The sequence below is a fragment of the Zea mays genome, chromosome 1 (assembly GCF_902167145.1).
Source record: "Zea mays cultivar B73 chromosome 1, Zm-B73-REFERENCE-NAM-5.0, whole genome shotgun sequence".
Taxonomy (NCBI): Eukaryota; Viridiplantae; Streptophyta; class Magnoliopsida; order Poales; family Poaceae; genus Zea; species Zea mays.
The window spans coordinates 204,176,284-204,187,073 of NC_050096.1; the positions used below are offsets into that span (position 1 = coordinate 204,176,284).

The 10,790-nt window shown below is 54.2% G+C and overlaps 1 protein-coding gene across 1 annotated transcript; it reads left to right on the forward strand.

The window, feature by feature from the left end:
- The first annotated feature begins 9,232 nt into the window (after positions 1-9,232).
- LOC100280790 (gibberellin receptor GID1L2) lies at positions 9,233-10,514 on the forward strand. Its single transcript, NM_001153711.2, has one exon. It carries the CDS (start codon positions 9,367-9,369, stop codon positions 10,351-10,353), a length of 987 nt encoding a protein of 328 aa, NP_001147183.2. The 5' UTR covers positions 9,233-9,366; the 3' UTR covers positions 10,354-10,514.
- Positions 10,515-10,790: the final 276 nt, after the last annotated feature.

Sequence of the window (10,790 nt, forward strand, 5' to 3'; positions counted from 1 at the left end):
TGCAGGAGCTTGAAAAAGGGTAGCGCCCTCTCAACCAGCCGTGAGATGAAGCGGCTGAGGGCAGCTAATGACCCCGTAAGCTTCTGGACGTCCTTGATGTGGGCCGGAGGCCTCATCGCCTTGATTGCCCTAATCTTCTCTGGGTTTGCTTCAATCCCCTGGTATGAAACCAGGAATCCCAGCAGCTTCCCAGTGGAGACACCAAAGACGCACTTGTCCGGGTTCAGCTTTGTGCGCGTCGCCCGCATCTTGTCAAAGACCAGGGTCAGGTCTTCTACTAGAGTCGACCCCCTCCTAGTCTTGACCATGTGTCATTGACATATATCTCAACCTTGTCCCTAATCAGGTCCCCGAAGGTCTTACTCATCGCCCGTACAAATGTTGGCAACGTGTTCTCCAGACCGTAGGGCATTACAACATAGCAGTAGATCCCATCCTCTGTTACAAAAGTGGTATGCTTCCTATCCTCCCTAGCCATCCGAATCTGATGAAAACCCGAGTAGGCATCTAAGAAGGACAAGAGGTCACACCCAGTCCATGATCTGATCTATGTGTGGAAGTGGATACGGGTCCTTGGGACAACCTTATTCAGGCTGGTGTAGTCGATGCACATCCAAAGCTTCCCATTCGCCTTGGGGACGATGACTGGGTTGGCCAGCCACACGGGGTGATGGAACTCTTTAATAAAGCTGGCGTCAAGTAGCTTCCGGACCTCTTGGCGAATGAAGTCCTGCCGCTCAACGGACTGTCTACGAGGCTTCTAGCTCACCGGCTTGCGTCCGGGTGGATCTTCAGATGGTGCTCAATCACCTCCCTGGGGATCCTAGGCATCTACGATGGTTCCCAAGCGAAAACGTCAATGTTTGCCCGGAGGAAGGCGATGAGCGCGAGTTCCTATTTCTCTCCCAGATTGCCCGCGATGCGGGTGGTCTGGGAGGAGTCCGCGTCGACCTGAATGGTCTTCACGGGTCCGCCGTTTGCTCCGGACGGCTGCACCTTTGGCACCTTGGCAGGCGCCTTGGTACCGGAGGTTGAGGGGTCCTTCCCCCCCGTCGTCCGGGCGAGCAGCTTCCGCCGCCAGGGTGTGCAGCTTCTCGACCGCCGTCACCGCTGCGGCACGGTCGCCCCTGTAACACCCTGAATTTGGGGGTATAAATTTCTTTGCTGATATTCACAAATTCAGGTGTTACTTCTCCTTTCACACCCTTCCCAATCCCCTCTTTCTCTTTTCTATAGAAAAAAGGGGCTATTTACTTTGTGTAATTATAGTTTATTGGACTAAAACTCCAAGGGGTATGAAAGGTTGCATCATGTCAAACCCTAAATTCTACTTTTGTTTGGTGCATAATTCTTAGAAATGCTAATTTGAATTTGTGGCTTATTTGGATTTGAATCAAATAGAGTAAATAAAAAGAAAAGGGAAAACAAAAGCCAGAATAAAAGAAAAAAGGAAAGAAGCCCGCTTCCCCCGCCCCCTCGGCCTTTCGGCCCATCTGGCCCATCCCGCGCGCGCCCGCTTCCCCCGCTTTCTCTGCTCGCGGGCCCGGGCTGTCAGCTTCCTCGTCCCCGCGTAACCGCCGCCCCGAGCCGCGCATGCCGCGGACTCCGCGCCCACGTCGCGCGTGGAGCTCGCCACCACCTCGCCTCGGCCACTTGAGCCCAGAGCCTCGCTCGCCCTCTCCCCCTCCCCCATTTGCGCACCTGTAGACCCCTCTCCCACCTCCGCTGCGCACACGCCAAAGCGCCGCCGCCATTAAACCACCGCCGCCCGAGCTCGTTCCTCCGTCGTCGTTGGAGCCCCGCCGTGCCCTCTGCCACGGTGAGCTTCACCCCGACGTCCGCAACTCGGGACGCGCCCCAATTTCCCCTCTCCTTCCCCGAATCCCTCTGCCCGTGCTCACCGCCGTTCTCTGCGCAGCCGCCGAGGTCTGCCACCGTCGACTCGGGTTGCCGCCGCGTCTCCGTCGCCACCGAGGAGTCCCCGGGGTTCGCCTTGAGGTAAGGAACCTCCCATGCCCTCTCCCTTCCCCTCTATTGCACTCTGTCGCGTTTAATTGCTCGCCAGAGTCCCTTAGCGCCACCGCCGAGCCGCTTCGCCGTGGGCCGCCCCCCTCCGGTGCCCCTGCCCCGACTCAGTCCCCACCGGAAGGTTCCCCGCGCCCTCCCCAACCTCTCCGGCCGCCCAGGTCGCCCCAGGGACCCGCAGAGCCCCTGCGCCCCTCGTCTCCGGCGAGTTCTCCACCGCGGGACGGGCGCCGTCGCCTCTGCTGGCCGGAGGAGAAGACAGAAGCCGGCCACCCAATCCCCGCCGTCCACTCCAGATCGAACGGCCCTATTTCATTTAGGCCGAGCCCAACCCTAGTCGTTCACCTCAGATCCAACGGCCCAGAGCCGTTTTCCCCGCACCCCGCCTTCCTGCCATTTGGGCCCCGCCTGTCAGCCAGCCGCCCCGCGCTGCTCGCCTGGCCCCGCCTGTCAGCCAGCCGCCCCGCGCTGCTCGCTCGGCCCCGCCTGTCAGCCGCTCAGGCCGCCGCGCGCTCGCGCGCCCGCCCGCGGATCTAATCTCGGGCGTTGATCCGAGATCCAACGGCTATAAAAGCCCGATACCCCTTCGCCCGCGCATTTTCTTAAAGAGACCCCCGGCTTCCTGAAAATTAACCCGCCGTCCCTGGATTTACGCAGTTAGGTCCTTGGACCTTTTATTTAATCCAAAATAAGTATTTAAGGCATATTTTTAATCCCTAATCTTGTAAAATTCATAACTTTGTCATATGAACTCCAAATTAGGTGCTTCAAATTGCAAAATGCTCACAATATTTTTTTATCTATCTATTTAAACAATGTTTCCCTGCTGTTTTTATGTCCCAATTAATAGTTGATCATTAGGGTAAAACTAATGTTATTGGAACCCCTATTTGAGATAAATAAAGGATAGAAGACTTTAATAAAAGTTGGAGCACCTAAGTTTATGGACTTAATACCATGTAATGATTTAACCCCACCACTGACTTAGATCTGATTAGTGGATAATGAATCACTTTGTATAGTCATCTACCCTAGACCTAGGGAACACTAGATTACCAATCCTTTTCTCCTGTGAACTTGTGATCTCCCTGCTGCATATGTTTGGTTTATTGCTTTTGTTTGTTATTTCTCAAGTGCATAGAATGAATGATTACTTTACGTAGACAACGGGCAGTCTGTGTTTCCCGAGGAAGTTGCAGAAGAAGTCCCTGATCAGCAGTTTGGTGAAGGCAAGTGTCCTCTGACCCATTATGTCCCATTCACTTATAATTCACTTTCCCGCATTACTTAATTGAAACCTAAGGATTGACTAGCTTTATACTTTACCTTATCCTTGATGACCTTTTGGGTTATTATTATGGTTAGCATTTTGCTATTGCCTTAACCTAATCAATGAACATGATGTGACTATTTATGATACGATACTGTTATCCTGATGATATTGATGAGCTTGTGATACTCTAGGGGGCTCAGGCTGTTTCCTGAGTACCTCTCCGTAAGGACCTGTTCGTTGAGAGACCACCCGGGATAACAGCGCAACCATGAGGGTGAAATGGGATGCCCTTAGCTAATTAATTAGAGGAACTAGAGGTGTAGTTGCTTCGCCGTTGTGCCGTCAATGGGGTCCAGGCACAGTGCTTGCTCTGTCGAGGCTGAGTGCCGAGGTTCTTTCGTTTTGCTTTTTGTTAGTCACTCTCCTGCGGGGAGGGGTACTGTGTTTATCAAACTGGAGAAACCTAACGGGCAACTATGATCTCTAGGGAATCTTTGTAACAGCTACGTAGTGATACCCTGCCGGACCACCTAGGTAGTGGTCAATGGGGATTAGCTCTCCCCGGGTAGAAAGGGAATCATGACTCATGGGTAAAGTGTACAACCTCTGCAGAGGGTAGTGAAACTGATATATCAGCCGTGCTCACGGTTAAGAGCAGCCTTGGGATCCTCTTTGATTAGAGATAATAGATGGTTCGAGATGCAATGGTTCTACTAATGTTTTTGGTTCGATGATGATCAAGATGTTTCCTCGATGAGAAAATGGCTCACGGGTTGGTTATTACTAAAACTTGGCTTCCACTAATAATAAACACTTGACCAACTAAAAGCAACTGCTTTGACCTTAACCCCAAATAAAGCTAGTCCACTTCAGCCAAACGGGGCATTTGCTAAGTACGTTGATATGTACTCATCCTTGCTTTACCACAAAACACCAGGTTGTCCACATTGCAACCACTGCTCGGGAGAAGACGAAGCTGTGGAAGGAGACTTCCAGGAGTTCCAAGACTACGACGAGTTTTAGGTGTGGGTTGGCGGCAACCCCCAGTCAGCTGCCTGTGAAGGCCTTATCTTTACTGCGTTTCGCTTAGCACTTTGATTTATCCGTTAAGTTGATGACTATGTGGATGTCTCTGACTCTGTGATGTAATAAGTTAATACTCTTTTATGTTATTATTCGAGCACTGTGCGATGATGTTCATTTATGTAATCGCTGTGTACGTGAGTTCTGATCCTGGCACGTACATAGTTCGCATTCGGTTTACCTTCCAAAACCGGGTGTGACAGCCCCGCATGGTGAGGACCCCTGCCGGGGATGGCATCTTGAGGACCAAATACCCGTAATGGGCAATGGTCATGAACCGGTACAGGGCCGGCCAACCAATGATGGCGTTGAATGGGAGGTTGACCTCCGCGACGTCGAACTGGACATTCTCGGTGTGGAAGTTTTCCTCTGTCCCGAATGTAACCGAGAGCGTGATGCTCCCAAGGGGGTACACCGGTTGAGTGCCCACTCCGGAGAATGGACGCGAGGGTCCTAGATGGGACCCTGGGATCTTGCAGCTGCTTGTATGCAGCATGGCTGATGACGTTGAGGCCTGCCCCACCGTCGATCAGCACATGGTGTAGCTGCATGTTGGCGATGACAGGGGCGGTGATGAGCGGTAATATACCGGCCTTTGCCATGTTGTAGGGGCAGACGGATGCCCCGAAGGAGATGGTGGTGCTCCTCCACCACTGGTGTGGAGCAGCCTTCGGGACCCCTGGGGTCGCCGATAGGACCTCGCGGCGCAGGGACTTGACGTTCCTGCGGGAGGTGAGCTCCCAGCTCTCACCGTACATGACGTACAGCTTCTTGCGGCGGTCGCTCTCGCCGCCGGAGTCGGAGTCTCCGGTGAAGACATCCTTCAGGACCCCCTCGGGTGACTGATACCCAAGGTCTGGCTCTCCGGCGGCCACGTCACCGTCGTCGGCCCTCTCCTTGCCAGGCCGGCGACGGGGTGGGGAGCCGTCCTTGGAGGTTTGCTCGCTCCATTCGCCGACGCGCTTCACGAGCTTGATAATCTCGTGGCACTCCGCGGCGCTGTGGCGGCTGTTGGGGTGCACAGGGCATGAGCCGTTGTTACCCCCCTATGGCCGTGGGTGCTTGTTGCGCTCGCTCCGGCCCCCAGCCACAACCACGACGACTGGAGCAGCAGTCTGCGATCTCTCACGGTTGCGATTCTTCTTCTTCTTGCCGTCCTGGGCGACGGCACCCGAGCCACCCGTCTGAGTGACCCTGGTCTGTGGTGCCGAGTGCCATGCATGGCCCTCGGTGGCTCTGGCACACTTATCGGTCAGAGCGAAGAGTGTGGTGACAGTTTCCACGTCATGTGTGGCCAACTTCTCCAACATCTTTTCATCATGCACCCCCTGGCGAAAAGCGGTGATGATGGAAGCATCAAAGATACGAGATATAATCCCTCGTACCTTGGTGAAGCAGGAGATGAAGGCCCGAAGAGTTTCCCCGGGTTCCTGCCTCACTGCATGGAGGTGTGCCTCCACGCCATGCTATTGGTAAGCGCTGGCGAAGTTCACTGTGAACCATGCGCAGAGCTCTTCCCAAGATAGATCGATCCTAGGGTAAGATTCATGAGCCAAGTCCAGGCCGGCCCAGATAAGGCTACATGGAAGTATGTCGCCATTACAGCAGTGTCTCCACCTGCTGCCGTAATGGCAGTGACGTATACCTGCAGGAATTCCGACGAGTTTGACGTACCGTCGTACTTTTCCGACAGGTGTGGCCGGAACTTGGATGGCCACGTCGCCGTGCGGAGATGATCCGTGAGTGCGGCGCAGCCTACGCCGGCCAACAGGACACCCGATTGGATCCGGTCGCCCTTTGGAAGTTGCGGTGCGACCGCAGCGAAGTCTTGATCGAGGTTGCAACCCTCGATGTTTTGTCGGCGCTCACGCGCCCTCTCCAGAGAGACACGGGCATTCTCGCTCGTACGCCTGCGGTTGAGTTCTGCCCGTAAGTCGTCAGACCTCTCCAGAGAGACTGGAGCGTCCTCTCCCGCCCGCTTGCGGTTGAGTTCCACCTGCAGGTCCTCGGTCGGCGCAGCCTTCACTGAAGGCAAGCGCACTGACGCCGACACCTCATGTTGACGCTGAAACGACCGAGGCCTGGGCCTGGCCGAGCTAGATTGCGCCATGCCCAGGAGACGATCAACGTCGTCGCTCCACTGCTTCATGGCCCCGGGCGAGGCCGTGGAGCTTGGAGGGTGGCGCAACAACTCCCTGGATGCAGAGAGCGCACCGGGTGCGGCCCTTGATGGCGCCCGAGACGACGGAGCGGTTGTGCGATGCTGCGCAGCGTGCACAGCAGCAACACCAGGCACAGGGCGGCTGGAGGCCCGTGGCATGGACGACGCAGCCTCCTCCTCTATGAGGAAGTCTTCAGAAGCCGCGCCGTGGTGCTCGATGATATGAACCATGGCGTTGAGCAGGAAAACAAGCAAAAATCTAAAGCCAAGCCCCCTACCTGACGCGCCAAATGTCGGAGAGGAAATCTCCGGCCGGGTGGCGGAATGCACCCGCCCTAAGTCCTAAGATGAGGAGGGGGCCTAAGCGTTTTGCCTATCTATTGGAAGGTGTAAGAACACACAAGATGACACAAGGATTTAGAGTGGTTCGGGCCGCCAGAGCATAATACCCTACTCCACTGTGTGTTGTATTGCTGGTGCTCGAGAGCTCGAGTGACTTGTGAGCTTGAGCGTCTAAGTGAGTCTGAGTGAACTTGCCTTGTAACGTTGTGTGCCTTCCCTTTTATAGCCCAAGGGAGGCACATACAAGGTTGCTGAGCCCCGAAATGTGGGCCCAGGGACATAATGGAAGAAATACATGGAGCAACTAATACTGGTGATGCCTGAGAGATCTTCTGGTGCTCAGATGTCCGCTGCCCGCGCAGTGTTGATACACAATGGTAGCTTCCTTAGTACGTACGTGTGATGATGAGTATGGTGCATGCGACAGCATGGGCGTGCTGCCTGCCAATGGAATGGACCGGGATGCCACCTGCCAGCGGAATGGACAAGTCTCATTAAATGCTGAGGTGGCACACTGCTTGCCAGTGGAATGGACAGGTCGCCGCCTAACAGCAGAACGGACATGCCTCATTAAATGTCGAGGCGGCACATCGCTTGTCAGGCGGCGTGCCTTATCCGCAATAAATGCAGGGGCCGCGTAACCCGGAGGCCTTACGTCAGGCACCACCCGCTGGCTTACGTCACGCGCAGTAGGCCACGTGGCAGCATCGGGCCTCCGCTTGGGCGGGGAGCAGAAGCGTATGTGGAGAGGTTCGCACCAGACTGGGTCTGGACACGTGTCGGCACCGGACCCCGCCCGGGTCCTGTTCAAGGTCCAGGTATGCCCTGTCCTGGGACCTTGGGACCCCTCTGCGGGCGGCCCGGACCCCATTCGGGGGGTCCGGGACCCATTCCAGGGGTCCAGCTTGCACACGTGGAGGTCCGGGACCAACCTTGGGGCCCGGACTGTATATTCGGGGGTCCGGGACCAACCTTGGGGGTCCGAACTGTATACCAGGGGTTCGGCGCTCTCCCGTTGGGGTCCGGACTCACTGTTGATGCTTTGGAGTACGCCACCTTCTCTGGACACGTGGCGGCTTCTGATCCGCCCATTTTGCGGGGTCGGGTGTTGCTGTGGACCCAGAATAGCCGCCTGAGATTGGGGCGAGCCGTGGCTTGGTCCCACACACAGCACTTCTACCACGCAACTAAGTGATAGCCGCGTGAGCTACGTCTTTGGACAGTAGTAAGGGGTACCCTAGTTTTAGAGTACCGACAATGTTCTTTCATAAAAGGTATTTTTCTAGTCTGTTTATGTCCTAGAACTTTCAAGTTAGGTCTATTTACCTTTTTAAAATATGAATAAAACCACTATTACACTATTAAAACTGTTTAGAGTGCAAAAATGAATGATTTCAAAAAGTGAAAAGAGGGGTTAACATTGGTTTTGTACTTATGTAAATCAGTGAGAAAATCAAAGGAAGATAAATTAGAGTTTTTACTAAGGGTTTGGATATTGGACTTTACTTTATAGGGTAGGCTATTTGGTTTGAAATTTGACATTCCACCATTTTCTAAAGTTTAGATATAAGTCTATCCAAAAATTTTAGAATGAGGGAATTGTTTTTGTGTATCACCGGTCTATGTTTCTACTCTGCAACTTATAACACGCTCTTTAGCTTGCTCTCATATAGTAGAAATATAGTATATAAATATCTCCCTCATATAGCCACCAGTAATATATTCTGTATAAAATCATATTAAATTAATTGAACTATGTCTAAATTATGATTATTAGAATGAAATTTAATTTCAAGGATCCAAATGAAGCATAAATATAAATGTTGTGTTAGAATTTGGCCCGGCTAGGATTTGGCCCAGCAATCAAATGCCCCGTAGCCGCGTAGCAATTGAGAACAAAAGATTCTTTTTAATCGGCAGCAAAATCAAACACCAGCACGCAGCACCAACGAGCGGCATCGTGCATCGAACCTAAAAGCATCATGACGTCCGTGCTCAGATCTACGACCTTGGAATAGTATCCAGCGAGGAGCACAAGGTCATCTTCTCGGTACTCGCTTCCTTGCTGCTCATTGCTCAACATCTGATCCATAAAAATACTAGTCAGTCTCCAGTTCAGATCTAATTAAAACGATTAAAATACGATATTAAATAGATGTACTATAAATATATAATTAATAAATAGTCTGATTATATTTATTTAGTATAATAAAAATACCATTATTTTGCTATATAAATTTGTTTAAATTTGAGATTAATTTGACTTTTAAAATTAGAATGATTTGTAAGTTAGGAGGTGGGAGTAGTATATAAACTGCAGCTGCAGTACTGTCTCACTTTCTGTCTGTAATGTGAAACTGTCGTCTTCTCGCGCGGAGCGTCTAGCTATTGTGCCAATCTTCAAATACAATCGCCACGGCTCATCCATTTGCCGCCACAAATCTGATAACCACCACGCCATCATCGCGCTACCAGGGTCGACATGGATCCCGACGCAGAGGTCACGTTCGAGTTCGTCCCCGTGATCCGGCAGTACAAGAGCGGCCGTGTGGAGCGCCTGCTCCCCGTCAATCCGGTCCCACCCTCCGTCGACGCCGCCACCGGGGTCGCCTCTAAGGACGTCACCGTTGACAAGGCCACGGGCCTGTGGGCGCGCCTCTACCTCCCAGACCCAGATCTATCCGCGCGCCCCGACGGCGACATGCGTCTCCCTATCGTCCTCTACTTCCACGGCGGGGGCCTCGTGGTCGGATCCGCGGCCGACGCCCCCGAGCACGCCTTCGTGAACCGCCTCGCAGCGCGGGCCGGCGCGCTCGCCGTGTCCGTGGAGTACCGCCTGGCGCCGGAGCACCCCGTCCCCGCCTGCTACGACGACGCCTGGGCCGCGCTCCGGTGGGTGGTGGCGCCGGCGGCCGACCCGTGGGTCCGCGACCACGGCGACGTGGCGCGCGTGTTCGTGCTCGGGTTCAGCGCCGGCGGGAACCTCGCGCACAACCTCACCCTCCGCGCCGGCTCGGAGCCGGACCTCCTCCCCCGCGGCGCCCGGGTGCAGGGGATGGCGCTGCTGCACCCGTTCTTCCTGTCGCCGCCGGCGCCGGGAAGCGAGGCCGCGGAGGGCGAGGTAGCGAAGTACGCGTGGGTGCGCGCCAAGCTGGCGGAGATGTGGGCGTTCGCGTGCGGCGGGTGGACGGCGGGGCCCGACGACCCGCGCGTGAACCCACTCGTGGACGGCGCGGCCAGCCTTAGGCGCCTTGGGTGCGCCCGGGTCCTCGTGTGCCTCGCGGATGACGCGCTGGCTGCTGAGGGCAAGGCCTACTACGATGGCCTGCTGGCGAGCGGGTGGGCGGCGGCGGACGCCAAGCTGCTGGACTCCGCGCCCGCGGACCACGAGTTCCACCTCCGCGAGCCCGAGAGCGCCAAGGCGGTGCTCCTCATGGACCGGCTGGCTGCGCTCATCTCCGGGAACTAGCAGTAGCAGTAGAGTCACACGCACGTCAACGGAGCTGACGCAAGAGCGTACGTGCACTTGCTGCCATTGATGTACTGGAATTGGTCAAACAATTCCAAGTTCTAATCGGAACGATATAAAATGCTGACCTATAATAAAGAACTTATTCTCAGTTCAGGCCATCTTCAGCCGATCTCATCCTCGTCTTCAAATTTTACTTGACTGAAACAGTGCGTCTCTATTTTATTCTATCCACCGAAAACAATCTTAGCTGATAGAACGCGTGTACAAATGAAACCACTACATGCTAACGATAGTGCACGTGCGTTAGGGTGGGTATTGAAGGTTTCTTCTCCATCGAAGATCCTTAAGACAAGGGTATCACCGGTAATATGATGTTGAGGATCCACTGTGCCGAAGGTACTCAAGACGAAGATACTATCTAAGAGCTATAATGA

Coding starts and splice junctions, on each gene's coding strand:
- LOC100280790 (NM_001153711.2), top strand. CDS start 9,367: ATGGATCCCGACGCAGAGGTCACGTTCGAGTTCGTCCCCGTGATCCGG.